The sequence below is a fragment of the Corapipo altera genome, unplaced genomic scaffold (genome assembly GCF_003945725.1).
Source record: "Corapipo altera isolate COAL_440 unplaced genomic scaffold, ASM394572v1 2b, whole genome shotgun sequence".
NCBI classification, from domain to species: Eukaryota; Metazoa; Chordata; class Aves; order Passeriformes; family Pipridae; genus Corapipo; species Corapipo altera.
Window position 1 is genome coordinate 30,458,095 of NW_020884874.1, and position 14,876 is coordinate 30,472,970.

A 14,876-nucleotide genomic window follows, 5' to 3' on the forward strand; every position below is an offset into this window, starting at 1 on the left:
TAGGTATTCTTTAATTGCAGCTTTAGTAACTGGGACTTTTAATTAAAGATCCATTCTCATGTCAACCCTGAAGTCTAGAATCCTAAAAAAGCAGTTTAATTAAATTAAAAAAAAAAAAAACACAAAAAAAAGTCACAGAAATTTCCCTGGCAAATAATTTTTTAAAAATGTGACAAGTGAAAAGATTCTACCTACACTGGAAATGAACATACAGTTAACAAAGTTCTTATTTTTGATGAAAATAAATGTGACTGAAGGTGGCTGTTAAAGCAAAACAAAACAAAAACAAACAAACAAAACCAAAACAAAACAAAAATATTAACATGAGAGAAAGAAAAAAGAACAGAAGTTTGATTTCCAAAAGAAAGCAAAAGAGAAAGATGAAAGTCAGTTGTACTGGTAAACTGAAGTTACTGTCCCCTGCCAATTTATTATATTATTTCATTAACCTGTGCTGGTTTCAGCTGGGCTAGAGTTAATTTTCTTCACAGTGGCTAGTATGGGCCTGTGTTTTGATTTGTGCTGAACACAGGGCTGATAATATGAGATGTTTTTGTTATTGCTGAGCAGGGCTTACACAGAGCCAAGGCCTTTTCTGCTTTTTGTGTTATCACACTGGCAAGGAAGTAGGGAGAAGACAGAGCTGGGACAGGTGACCCAAACTGACCAAAAGGATATTCCAGACCATATGACATCATGCTCAGTCTATACAGTGGAGGGAAGAAGGAAGAAGTGAGGGGACATTTGGAGTGACGGTGTTTGTCTTCCGAAGTAACAGTTACATGTAATGGGGCCCTGCTCTCCTGGAGATAGTTGAACACCTGCCTGCCCATAGGAAACAGTGAATGAATTCCTTGTTTTGCTTTGCTTGTGTGCACACCTTTCCCTATTAAACAGTCTTTATCTCAAACCACGAGTTTTCCAGCTCTTACCCTTCCAGTTCTCTCCCTGACCCTGTTGGTGGAGGAGGGAGTGAGTGGCTGTGCGGGGTTTGGTTGCTGGTTGGGGTTAAACCATGATAAAATCAAATGCCTCAACAGTCCTGAAATTATGCCTCAAAAGTCTGGTCTCTAGGAGGTCTGAACACCTGAGTAGACATTCTGCTCAACAGTTTTACAAAAGAGTGAAGGGTTCATCCAAAAGATTTTAAAACAACAAACTTGCCTATTTTACTACCAACTACTCTAAGCTTCTCTAAGGCTACAACACCTAAGGCACAATCTGTGCTCTGCTAAGGGCTCCAAGCACAGCTGTATGATGACTGTCACTCAGAGGAGTCTGGAATTGCCAATGCCTCCTAAATGGTTAGAAGAAATATAGCCAAAACGCGAAGCAAATTTCAGGAGTTGGTCTGAGAAAGGGAAAAAATCAGATGGCAGATAATTCATATTAAGCACCCATGTTTGGGGGTCCTGCTCTTTCTTCCAAGTCACTGACTTTCTTGAAAATACTTAGGATTTCCACCACAGTTTTCACTTAAGGATCTGAAACCTCAGTAGGTAAAACAAAATTTCTCTCACAAAGAGATGATTAGTAGGGTGTGACAAAATCAAAAGAAGCAAAATAGCTCACACCAAAGATTAGGTTTTGGCACACAGCTGGTGCCAGAGGACCCCAAAACACTGACTGCAAAGCCACTGCAAGTCAAGAACCAATACCTAACAGTTACTTCCTTCCTTCTTTAGCAAAATTTTTTTCATATTTAAGAGGTTTTCTGGTGACAATTTTAAGGTTCATAAAGACAATAAAACTGAAAAATATATCAAAGCTCCTGATCACAGGAGTTACAACAACAAAAAGGATGCATTATTGGACTAATATTCTCTGCTACGAGAACCTGAGCAACTACTTTAATTTCAGATGTATTTCAGGTTGAAGTTATGATCACTTGGTATAAAAGTTTACTGAGACTTATTCTGTACTAATTTTTTTAGGACTTTTCACAGTAATATTCAGAAAAAAATAGTCCATGCTATTAACACAGATGACATAAAATCTGCAGCCACAACCAGCTGCCACTTCTATTTTCCAACTAAATACAAAGCAACAACACAAAAATTAATCAGACCTAGCCATTTCTTTGTTCTGCTTCAGTGCCTGCATTTGGTAACTGTAAACATACTAATGTATTACCAACAGCAATTTCATGTGAGTTTATTCTCAGGTTTTGGAGCTTTTTGAAACCATCTTTTGAAAGGGTTATCAGTTTGTTATCCACAAGCTAACTGACTTCTGTGCTTTAGGAAAGCTTTTTATTTCACACTAAATGGTAGATCACTCCCTGAATTGTCATTACTGAACAAAGGTATGTCCGTCAACCTTCTTCAGTTATGGAATAATTCACATATATGTCAAATGACATAAGGAAACTAAAAAACCCAAAGTCTCAGTATGCCATTAAAATGTCAAAATATGTCCCAATGCATAAGACACATACTTTTGCTCAATGTTAATAACCAAGATTATAAGATTGCCTACAAGTGCTCTTAAGGAAAGCAGAAATTTTTGCAGAGCTCAAAGGTACACGGAGAAAATTCAGTCTCCGTAAATTTTTCATGGGTTTCCAAAATGAACCAAGGAAATACTGCAAAGAATAGCAATTTTAAGATGAATGTGCATAATATGTAAACGTCCATCACATAGGATGCTCCAATATAATGCTTAATCTTTTTTCTGTATCTGTCAGGGGGTTTTGCCACAAAGTTACTCAATTCTCTTCTGCTCCTGAAATTACTTTTGTGAAATATTTTTATACTACTTAGTATTTCTCAAGCTTGTGAGGTTACTTAAATCAACATAATTTAAACTTTCATTATGCAATTCTGGCAGAAAGCACATATATCAGAAAACCATTTTCAGCGTTCAGATAATCTTTCTCATGGACTACTAAATACAATTACTGGATTTTGATGTATTTCCTTGCTTTATCAGCCATAGAAATCTGATGCAATCAGTACTGACTTGCTTGATTTTTCCCTAAACAAAACATACACACACACAAGAGAGAACAGAATTGGTCAAATATAATACTTCCCTAGCTACCACATGGCTATGTTCTCCTTTTCTTTTGGGGGCTGCAGTACTGTGACTTATGACAAAGCAGAATTGACACCAATACTTTCCAGTCAAGATATAAATCCTACTTTCTACATTGTCAATGATGATAATGAAAACAATTCTGTTTTACTTACACACAAGAAAACTGCCATGTACAGGCATGAAAAATATTTTACTTCAAATTTTGCTGCAATATGTGTTGTCATTGTATGTGACTTAGTTATATAGAGTATTTTGTAAAACAAATTCTTCCTTACATCTGTACTTCTCTTCCAGAAGACCCTTAGAAAGAGACATCAAGCCAATTTTCAGCGACTGCACTCGAATCTTTCCAGTTCGGCCACTGAAATTATAAAGATAAGACAATTTAATAGTTTAATTTTATTTGACTCCAATTCAAGTCTATTGAAAATATGAAGATATTGGTAACTTCTACTTCAAATATACTTTGAGATATACAAATATCTCAAAAAAACCCCCAAAACCCACTACAAATCACATTAAGAATTGTTCCCTTACAAAAGCTCAGCTTGCCTTCTAAGCAGTTTACACATATTATTCCAAAGGACCAGACGATTAGCTCTGTAAAGCTATTAGTGTGATTTGATAATGTGATATACACAAAAAAAAATACATGAGCACACAGCAGGAAAGCCTATTACTCAGTGTGAAACAAAAGGACTGCAATAAAACCAAGTTTTCATATCACAGTAATTCATCCTCTTTTTTCCCTTAAATTTTGTCTTTTATGTTTAAAATGCTCTGATATATATGTAATATCAGGACATAAACAGGCAACCACATACACTAATTCAACAATGCAGAGCTGTTGTTCTTTCTAAGTAGTGTAATTTCAGGCTCATCTTGTTTAACATAAAAAAAATACGTCCAAACTGAAAAAGCAACTTGAGAACAGGTAAGTGGGTACCAAAGCAAGTAACGTTAAGCCTGCAAGACAAACATTGTTCAAAAATATACTAAAGCAAAAAACCCAGGTTACATGGAAAAGGACAATTTTAAAGTTCAAAATATCAGCGCACAAACATATTCTTATGAATTGTTTTTTCTTTCAAAAATCAAAAACCGTGACAGAATTTGTCTTCAAATCAGACGTGGCAAAAAGAAGTCATAATAATAGTAGTCAAACTGCACATATTGCCACATAAGGTTAGCTGGCTCCTTAACCAACAAGTAAGATAACACTAAATTTAATATCACCTCAAACATTATTTTGGTCCTTTCTGTCACACAGAAGTGATATATAGGTTAATTACTTTGGGATCGGTTGTTACATAACTCTTTTCATCCTATCCATTCAACATATGGCCTGCTGTCTGATTTACTTCACAAATCTTGTCCTGAATACAAAATTATTAATTTATTCCTGGATTCATAATAAATTAGCTAAGCAACTTACAAATATTAATGCATTTTTCTTTGCAACCATCACCTAATCTAGTAAGACTAGACAGCATTATCTTCTCCATTCTACAAGCTGGAACAGTGGTACAGAGAAATTATTGCCAAATTAAATCAAAAACACCCATTACTTTTAAGACCTAGTTGGAAAATCAGGACCCAATTTTCCAGAACGTTAGAAAAGTGCCATCTATTTTATATATTCAAGCTTAGCTTCACATTACCTCTTTCAATTTCAGACACTACATCATTCTGGCACATTTTACCATCTAAATGGTTCATTTTACACCTCGATAGAGGTATTTACCCATTCTTTCCTGTGTAGGGTTGTCTGTGCTTTAACCTTATATTCATCAAAAAGAAAAAAAAAAGCTGAACATTCATTTGGGTTTGATTTAACTCAGGACTGACTACATCACTTGTTTATTAAAGACAGAAACTCAGAAAAACTTCACAGCTAAAAGATCAGGGCTTTTAGCTTTCCGCATCAGGTATGTGGAGGCTTCAAGCTTCTCCTGATTTCAGCAGATCACTGTAGGATCTGTGAAAAACTTTCTTCACACAAAAAGCATTTTCTCAGAAAATTTTACAAATAATTACAAAGCCTGCAATATTTTTCCAAAGAATAAGGATCACTGAAAAATCAACAGAAAACAAGATTAGCAATAGGAAGTCCAGAGGGACCCTATGTCTCTGGGGGAAGAGGAACAATAGCATAAAACCACCAGGTGTTACAAGGAAAACTAGAGAATGAAGATAAGCCCACTACAGTTCAGACTTCTCTTGTCAAAGAGCTCTCAAGCCCTAGTGTGGTGGTTTGAAAAACCTTTTCTCTGAGGTAATAATGGTTTGCCCCACTGATAATACTGGACCAATCAAAAGTCCACATGCGCCCTACGGAAATTACATACGTACAGAAATGGAATAGAAGGTGGTGAAGACAGTTTGGAAGGTAGGTAGCCATGATCTGAGCCAGGAGGAAGCAGGGGGCCAGTGAGCCCCTCTGGGGGCCAAGGGTCCCCAGCCCCCAGCTGAGGCTACAGGAGAGCCGGTATAGTGTCAAAGCTGGACCGGGTCCCGTAATCAAGAGCTGGAAGAGTTTCCTTACTGTCAGCAGCAGCAGAAGACATTGAAAGTGGCAGCGGAACAGTCCTGAACAGAGACAGCGATGGCTAAAAGCCAAAAAGATAGCCAGTAGCAACGAGATAACGTGAAGCTGGCTGAAAGACGCAGAGATGTTCCTGCAGGAGGGAGAGCTGGCAACAAAACAGAGGAAAACTCAACAGGGCTGTTTTGGGGTAAGACTGTATCACTTTCCCAAAATCCAGAGACCTCTTGAAGAGGAGGGGTGGACTTCCGAACCCTTAGGGAGTCCCAAAATGCAGCAGCAGCTAGAGAGAGAGGGAGAAAGGAGCTGAAAAACTCAGAGTCGTCCTGAGAGCTGAACCAGGACGGAATGCAGAGGAGGTGGTCTTGCCCTCTGCTGCTGCTACCATGCTGGTGAGCTGAGACAGAGCAGAGGAGCTCTGAACTGAAAGCTACCTTAAATGCTCTAACCCAAGAGGAGTGAAGGTCTCCAAGGAAAATCCCCCGAAGGCTCAGACTTGGGGTTGGAATTTCCACAAAGTAAGAACAAAAATCCTGACTGCCATACTTAAATCTGCTGCCTTAGAAAAATGAAAGACACTAACCAGTGCCACAAAAAACTGAAATGAAGGAACTGTGGCCTGAGGAGTGAAAGAAAGACTTTTCTCTTTTCTTCTTAGACTTTTATTGAAGGAAAAGAGGAATTTAATTTAATGTAAATATATATATGTATGTAAATAAACCTTTGTAAATATTTTCCCCTTCCCCCAATACCGAATAGTTGTGTTTTGTCTGAAAACTCTCCACATGAGGTGAGGAAGATATCAAGTCCATGCCATCACTAAATCCTCTCACAGGGGCAAATTGTGGGAGGGGGTTTGAACTTAGAAATTGGATTCTCGGGAGTTTCAAACCACCACACCTAGACAACACTGACACTGCAACTAAGGACCACCAAGGACTGCAGCTATCAGTTATCTACATAGCCCAGCAACAGAAGGTAGCCTGTTAGATTAATTACGGTCCCCACAAGTGCCTCCTCTTGATCACCCACATTTTCCTGTCCTACAGACAGCCACATCCTTCCCAAAGTCTTCTTACTGCTATCACAGCCTGCTAAGCTTTTCTCACTGAGTGCTCTATGAATCAAAACAGCTATCATCAACACGGGGGATGCAATTAGAGAGCATGCAGAAAACTTCCATCAGCTACTGTCAAAACTGGGGCATGAAGCTAAGGCTGACTGAGCAGGTATCTCATCCTTCTCATTCCTCAGAAGTTCAGATTTTACTGAAATGAACACTCTGATAAGGCCTGGGTTATTAACTCAGCCTGATGTTAGAATCTGCCAGGTGTATCAGAACAACGATAAATAAAAAAGTTGTAATTCTTCAGAGAAAGATTGGGCCATAGAGAATGATCATGAAAGACAGTTTTGATCATATGGAAAATGTCAGCATATATACCACAGATAGCTTTCCAAGACTAATGTACCAAAGAAATTCAATTTAAAAGAAGGCATTATCAAAAGTATCCTAATGCCAAAAACAAAACAAAACAAAAAACCCCAAGAGAATTTAAAAGTTGAGATGTGGGAAGTCAGATAAACACTGTAAAATTTTAAAAACAATGCACGTAGAAGTTTCTTTATGGGTAATTCTGATTGAAATGAGTCATTGCCCAGAATTAGTACATATAGAAAAATCTAATTTCTAGGGGTGTTAAGCTATTCCATTAGCACTGAAAGGTATCAGTCCTTTTTATATAAATGACATCTGGATATTTTAGCAAATTTGACAGCATGTAGTCCAAAAGAATAACCATCAGCTATTGCTTTTGGATGCTATAAACACAGGCCTAGTCAAATGATTTTATAGAGCAAACAATTCAAATAATTTCCTTTACAGCTCTCATTGTAAATATGTAAGATATTTATCTTTAATTTTATTAAAAAAAATAAATTAAAAAATCTCTGGTCTAGCCAAAACAAAGAACTTTAAGTTTGGAAAATGTTTATAAGGGCAGGTGTTGCTGTCTGGAACAACCTTTGAGTCCTAGAAGAAGTAAAAGGGCCCAAGGGCTTAAGGGCCAAAGACATCTGCAGGTTAAGTCTGGAAAACTACTCAGTTTGTTATTAATCTGTGAATCTGTAATTAAATCTCAGGTTAACAGCATGCGACTAACAGATGCCTTCTGTAGGCAGTTAAACAATTTGAAACATTGTATATGTGTAGCACTCATGCAATAAAAAAATGGAAATACCAAGACACAAATTAGCTCTTCCCTGAAGGCCAATTTAAAAAACAAAGTCAAAAAATCCAGCTTAAGTTTGGTGCCTGGTCTTTTAGCATTTTGTCTTTCATCCTGGAGTGAATTTGAAAGGGGAACAAGGAAACACACTGTAAAAAGTAATTTTCTCTCAGTAAACCTTCATCCTCCATTTTTCAAAGTTTAAATAAAGATTAAAGTACTTCATCAGCTCAAAGAATTATCTACACTAAGTTTTCAATATAATAATCAAGTGAAACGGGAAAAACAGGAAATGTTATTGAAAGAAAGGTTTTCTGCTTATTAGGTGCATTTTAAATATGAACAGATTAAACAACTGACTTCCAACTGAAGTTAGGAAGCAAAGGTAATAGATTTGTGGTCAGTCTGAAAAAAAAAAACCAAACCAATCAGTAACTATAAAAAATTCTCTGACACTATTAAGTCTCTTATTCTAAATTACCAATAGCATTTAAGTCAAGCAACTCACTTGATCTACTGCTCTATTTGCAAGTGACATGTTTATTCAGTCACAATACAGAACTCTGCAAAATAAAAATAACTGCAGGAAGGACTCCCAGTTATTATTTGATGAACTCTACAATTTTTCATCAGTAATGACGAGGAGTCCACCTAACAGAAATGTCACAATATTTAACAGTAATATTCAAATCCCAAAGTATAAGTAGTCAGCACATAAATGATAAATGGTTCTATGTACTCTGTTCTCTCCTTCCGGCTCCCCTAAAACCAAAATAAAGTAAAATATCCACAAAAAATAGGAGAACTGGTGTGTAATCCTCTAAGGGGAAAAAAGCAAAAAGCTATGAATTTGGCACTGATTAAGTGAGCAAACATAGTGAAGATAACATATAAATCTACAAATAACACCTCTCTTTGGCAAAGCCAGGTATAAGAATTTTTATCACTATTCAAGAAATACTTTCACTCTTTTTATCTTCAAATAGGGAGAAAGGAAATAAATGTTGTAACCAACCTCATGGAGCTTAGAAATTCTGATTTGTAATTCTATGTATAACTCCACACTAAAGCACACGTTCAACTAGACACACTGAAGTGGACCACACCATGCATTGCACTACTGCGTTAGCTCCAGAGTAGTCCTGAAATGCCTTTGCTGAAGGAATGTAAAGAGACACATTGTAGGGCATGGAGAAGCTGACGGAAATCATGTCTTTCCCCAGGTTTTACTACATATGGGAGATGAGAATAGTGAATGCCTCTAAGAAAATGAGGAACAAACTCATGACTCAAAAGGACAACCAAAGAAAAGCATATTGCTTGTAGGTCATGCAGGCTGACATAGCACAGGGCAGGGTAGAGTTCCACATCAAGCAGAAGAAACGAGTGACTGGGGGCTCAGAAAGGACTGACCAAAACCACAAGGGACTGCTGAAGTGGACTTTCTCGTGCTTTCTGAGGCTCAGTTCTCTCTCTAGAAATAGCAGATGTGTATTTAAATGAACCCACAAATTCTCACTGTAAGCATTCCAAAACATTCTTGAGAGAACACAATCCCCTGGGGAAATACACCTTTGTTGCCAGGATGAGGGCAGGTGGACTACATAACACCAGCCCTCAGAATTCATATATGGTAGGAGCTGTACCTGCTGGAAGCAAACAAGGACACTGCTGATCCTCTGGAATCAGACAGGCTTTAGGGTTGAGATCAGAACAACCTCTACTCAATAGAGGACTGAGGACAGGGAGCTCAGCCAGTATTATGGGGTGCAAATAACTAAGTGTAAAATAAACAACAAAACTGTCCGTACATGTGGTAGAAACAGAGTCTGGTATGAATGGCAAACAATCTGGGAAATTTGGAACATTTACAGCAGGAACACAGCTAAAGCAGTGTATCTAGCTCTCTACTCACATATACACTTCTTGAAAACCTTTCAAAGTGTCTTTGGTAGTATAAAAGCAGTGTACCTTTTGTTCAGCGTATCTGAGCAGGACAGCATAAGAAATATGTCATTGCAAGCAACTGCACTTTTTCACTACCGATTCAAAAATATCAAAATACACAACTTTTTATTAAATAACTTTTTAAGGCTTTATCATTTTTCTATTATTATGAGCACTTGCTCAAGAAAGTAACTCAAAAAAATATACAACAGTCCTATAAGCCTACCATTTTTGATGAGTCACGTGTGCAAAAATTACCAATTTTGTCTCCATGATGCATACTTTGTTATAACTACATTATATTCCTGGGGTACACACTGTGACTAAAAACTTTTTACTTACCTATCATACACGTTGAGTAGCCAGTTAAGACACATGTCTACACAGAGAGGAACATTCACCATATCTTTGTGTTTCTCTTCAAGTCCACTGTAGATAGTAGTGAGACAGCTGATCACATCCTGGACACCAATCAGCTGGTCATTTTGACTTAACTTCTGCTGTTTGAAAACTTCACTTGTTGTGTTCAGGTCCAAAAGGTCCACTAACAACAGGTGATAAAAAAAGAAAAAGAAAAAAAGAAAAAAGGTATGAATATAGAAGCCTGAGCATAGCATTGACAATACTTATTCATGTGCACTTGTTCGTGTGCATTGTAACAAACACTGCTGAAAATTAGCTAAGTACCTTTTGCTCAGTAACATTATAGTGACAAACCATTCTCTGTGACAAGTCAACAGCATTCAGTACTATATATTTAAAAATAGAATAAGAATACCATAATGACACTGCACATCTCACAACAGCATTAAAATAGCTGCTGAAGTAGTCTGTGTAAGTAGAGTATCCTAACTTCAGATGCACACACAGAGTCCACTAGGTTTACATGATTCTTCATATTGACCATAAAGCAGAATCCCATAAAATGATTATCAGTTTTGATTAAATTTAAAGCAAAACAAATTCCCAGGTAGCAATGTTCTCTTAAATGCAGTAACAATGTACTGAGGCCTGATTAACTGAACAGCAGCTGCTAAATCAGGGCTTAAAAGAAAGCAGGGAGAGGGACACAGGGAGATTATTTATTGTAGTTTTCCAGAACACTAAATATTATGCTTTCATGAAAAACATTTTGATCTTCTTTATTACAGGATTCTTTGTACCAGTAGTTGGTGATGCTATGGATGTCTTACAGGTAAAAAGGATTTTGCTCCAAAACCACCCAAATGTCATTGTGAAAATCTGGAGTTTGCATGGTGAAAATAAAGCAAGTGGAAGAGAGCAAACATATATAGTATAATCCTCAGTGAGTTTTTTTTACAGAAGAAAGGATTTTAGTGAAAAAAATACAATGTATTAGTATGCTTGACACAGTTTAAAGAACATGAAGTTGAAGTATATTTCAAGCTCATACTGAGCAGTTTCTGAAGAGTTAGTAACACATTTGCACTATAAATGCCATCTTTCAAAGGAAAAAAACCTCAACATGACACTTGTGTTGTGAATTGCTCTACACCGATAGTCATAGAACAAATCACAGAATCACAAAATTACTTGGATTGGAAGGGACCTTAAATATCATCTAGTTCCAACCCCCCTGTCATGGGCAGGGATGCCACCCACTAGACCAGGTTGCTCAAAGTCCCATCCAACAAGGCCTTGAACACTTCCAGGGATGGAGCATCCACAACTTCTCTGGGCAACCTGTTCCAGAGCCTCACCACCTTCTGTCATCTAATTTAAATGTCTCCTCTCTTAGTTTAAAACTGTTCCCCCTTGTCTCATCACTACCTGTTCATGTAAAAAGTCACTCTCTTTTTTTATAAGCCCCCTTTAGATACTGGAAGGTTGCTATAAGTCTCCCTGGAGCCACCTTCTCTCTCCAGCTACATCACCTCAGCTCTATCAGTCTGTCCTCATGAGAGGTACTCCATCCCCCAGTCATCTTCAGGGCCTTCCTCTGGACCCATTCCAACAAGTCCATATCTTTCTGTGCTGAGAACAGTACTCTAAGTGTGGTATCACAAGAGCAGAGCAGAGCAGAGTAGAGTGGGATAATAACAGTGTTAAATAGGAACCACACAAGGGCAGCCCATGCAAATTGGGTAAGTCTAGCTTGGGACGGAAAACAAGTACTTCACCGTAAAATGAGAAACAGTACCTCACAGCCCTTGCTTTTCCTCCCCTGCACTAATACTGGTACATTCTCTTCTAACTGTATCAGATTTACAGGGAGTTTACATCTGTTTGCTTTTCTTTTTTGTTTGGTTGGTTGTGGTTTTTTTAAGCCCATCTCTTGGGTTTGCAAATAAATGCCAGACATATATTTATCAAAGAGGTAGACCGGTAATTGCAGGAAAACACCTCACCATTAGTTTGACCTGAGGTAGATAAAGTATTTGGCAGTACACTCACTGCAGCATAATCTTCTACAATAGCTGGAAATACACTGGAAAAGGCACACAGGCATATTTAAAAACAAAACGAGCCTACACGCAGGTCAAAATGTAACCTTGACTACTTTTTGGAGCAGTGGAGGGAGAAGGGTGAAACGAAGTGCAAAACTATAATCTGCTATCCGATCACATAAATACTGAACTCAGGAGATAGCCACTTTTCATGTTTTTCCTTCATGACCTATACAGGGGAAAAAAAAAAAACCAAACAAAATTTTTGCAACCAGTTTGCTGGGTTTGGTTTTGTTTTAGCTTTGATTTGCTGTGGTGGGTTTTTTTGTTTGTTTTTGGTTTGTTTGTTTTTGGTTTGTTTTTGGTTTGTTTTTTGGTTTGGTTGGGTTTTTTGTGTTTTCTGGTTATTTTCCAACCTGTTTGTATAAGGTACTTAATGGTTGGCTGAAAGTAGGTAAGCAGCTTCACAAACAGACTGACAGCACCCAAAAGCTGCCCTTTTTAAAGATTTGGAATGCCAGAAAGTTGTAGCCTTTGGGTTTGGCTTAACATATCCATCCTTGCACTGGAAATGGCAGTTCAACAAACACTAAGCCTGCTATCTTCACATCTTGATCTGCTAGTATTAAGGTCTCACATTCACATTTCTGCCAAAGGATTCCAGAGGGAGTTGGGAAAGGTATTTTCAGTATTTTCATACTAAAAAAGAAAACTCTGCTGCTATACTAATGTAAATTAAGCTAGAGTTACATTTTTGGATGACACCATCCATGGAAAACAAACAGAGGAAATTATTTCCTCCCCTGCTTATTTCAGCACTCACCTGGCTAAATAACCTTTGGGTACAGGGAGTTATCCTGTCATGCCACTTCTGGCATGATGCCCACACAGTTTTCAGTGCATTTGTGCAGCACCATTCTGCAACTGCTGGAATACGCTGAATGACCAATCCTGCTTTTAACCAACAAATGGGCACAAGGGCCATTTCTTTCCTTTCTGCAGCAAGGTGACCTTCCCAAAGAAAAACTATTAACAGAAGCCATATAATTCAGCACTGTTAAAGCAGATGTGAGTGACTGACTCAGTAGCAAGTAACTACATGCAGCTGCTAATGGCATATTTGAGGCTGCTCTAATCCCACGGAAAATAGTCAGGCACTACCGTGGAGATTTTGTATTAAAAAGATCTTGTAAATGACAGCTGAAATGTAAATTTCCTGCAAAGAGACTGCACTGAGGGAAGTGCTCACAGCTCTCCCTCTTTTAGTCCCATGTGCCTAAATGTTCCATTTCTTCAACTTGTGTGGTTGATATTACGATTAGCATTCTTAAATTTTAAATCACCTAGAGGAACTCAGTGTCAGAATTCTGAATATACATGGTGATTTTGTTCCTTTTTTGCCTTTCAGTAATACACTTCAGCACCCGGGGCACTATAATTTCTTGAAAATGAGCTAAAGCATGTTGGACAATAAAATATTATAGTCAGGACCTGGCGCTGCGTAGCTGCCCAGTACAACTGCAACACAGGACTCTCTCTGGCCCCATTCTTCTGCTACAGTGGGAAGGCACTGTCAGTACATCTGGCCCACATAGAGACAGAGAGGCTAAGAATTTGTTCTTTTCACCTTCTTTATATACCTGCAAAATAAATACATGTAGGTGCATGCACACGTTTGTCTCTGTAGGAATCTACCTGTCAAAAACCAAGATGAAACATAACTCTACTTTCCTATTTTAAAAAGAGAATGAGGAAAATGGGAGCAAATACCTTCACCAGAAATATGGTTTTTTGACACTTACCAAGAAGACAGATATGGCCTTAGCAAAGTTTTCAAAAGTACAGTTCTCAAATTACATACTCCTGAACCTGCTTGTATAGCACTAACATTGCATTATCAGTCCCCACTGCAAAGTCAATATCTATCAGGTGCCAGTAGGACTGTGCACCCAGTTCCAGCTGTGCCCTTGGAGTTCCCACCCAAAAGGCCTTTGCCATTATACACACGCACTGTGGCTGTGAAAGCAATTTGTCTTATTTTACAGTGATGCCTATTTGTGGTGATTTGTTTTGACGTTTCCTTTGCCTTAGCACATAAGCCCTTCTGAAGCATTCTGCATCCAAACACCTTTAAAATGCATCCACAGTTAAAAATACAAGAAATACAATGGAAGAATAAAGTAACTCAGACTAAAGAAAGAATGGCAGTGGCACAGAAGATTACTCTTTCCCTTCCTCAGAACAAAACCACTAACAATTAAAAGTTAAGAAATTCTAGATAGTGTTGAACCAGTCTCCCCTTCCTTAGAGAGGAGGTGCTAGCACATCTGTGTTTGTGCTATCTCAGCTATTTATGGGACAGAATCAGGCTAAAAATCATCACAGTCAAAAGGAATTTGACATATTCTCTAGCAAGAAATAATCTGTTATGTGAAAAATGACAAAAGGAACAGCACCAATTATATTTTTGAAGGTGGTCTTAAAGTTGTGCCAGATCATAATGAGTTCCTGTTCGGAAACAGAAAATTCATGTAGCATTTAACTTTGTGGATAATCTGCAACGTCTTCCTTAAAAACCCACAATATTGTGTATTCACAAATTACACCAATCCTTTGTCAGGTATGTGTGTATTGTAAAGACAAAGTTTTTTTAGCTGTTGTCTCTTCCCACAAAGCATAGAGATGAAGCAAACAAACAGCTTCATAGAT

General features: G+C 37.8%; 1 protein-coding gene across 8 annotated transcripts in view; it reads right to left on the minus strand.

Moving 5' to 3' along the window:
• Positions 1-14,876, minus strand: part of UTRN (utrophin) — a 363,103-nt gene that overhangs the window by 46,062 nt on the left and 302,165 nt on the right. For all 8 annotated transcript variants that reach the window (XM_027631971.1, XM_027631965.1, XM_027631979.1 and 5 more), the window contains 2 exons: positions 10,102-10,303; positions 3,315-3,400 (listed from right to left, as the gene is read on the minus strand). In XM_027631971.1, the coding sequence (XP_027487772.1) occupies positions 3,315-3,400; positions 10,102-10,303 (288 nt within the window). The remainder of the gene's footprint in view (positions 1-3,314; positions 3,401-10,101; positions 10,304-14,876) is intronic.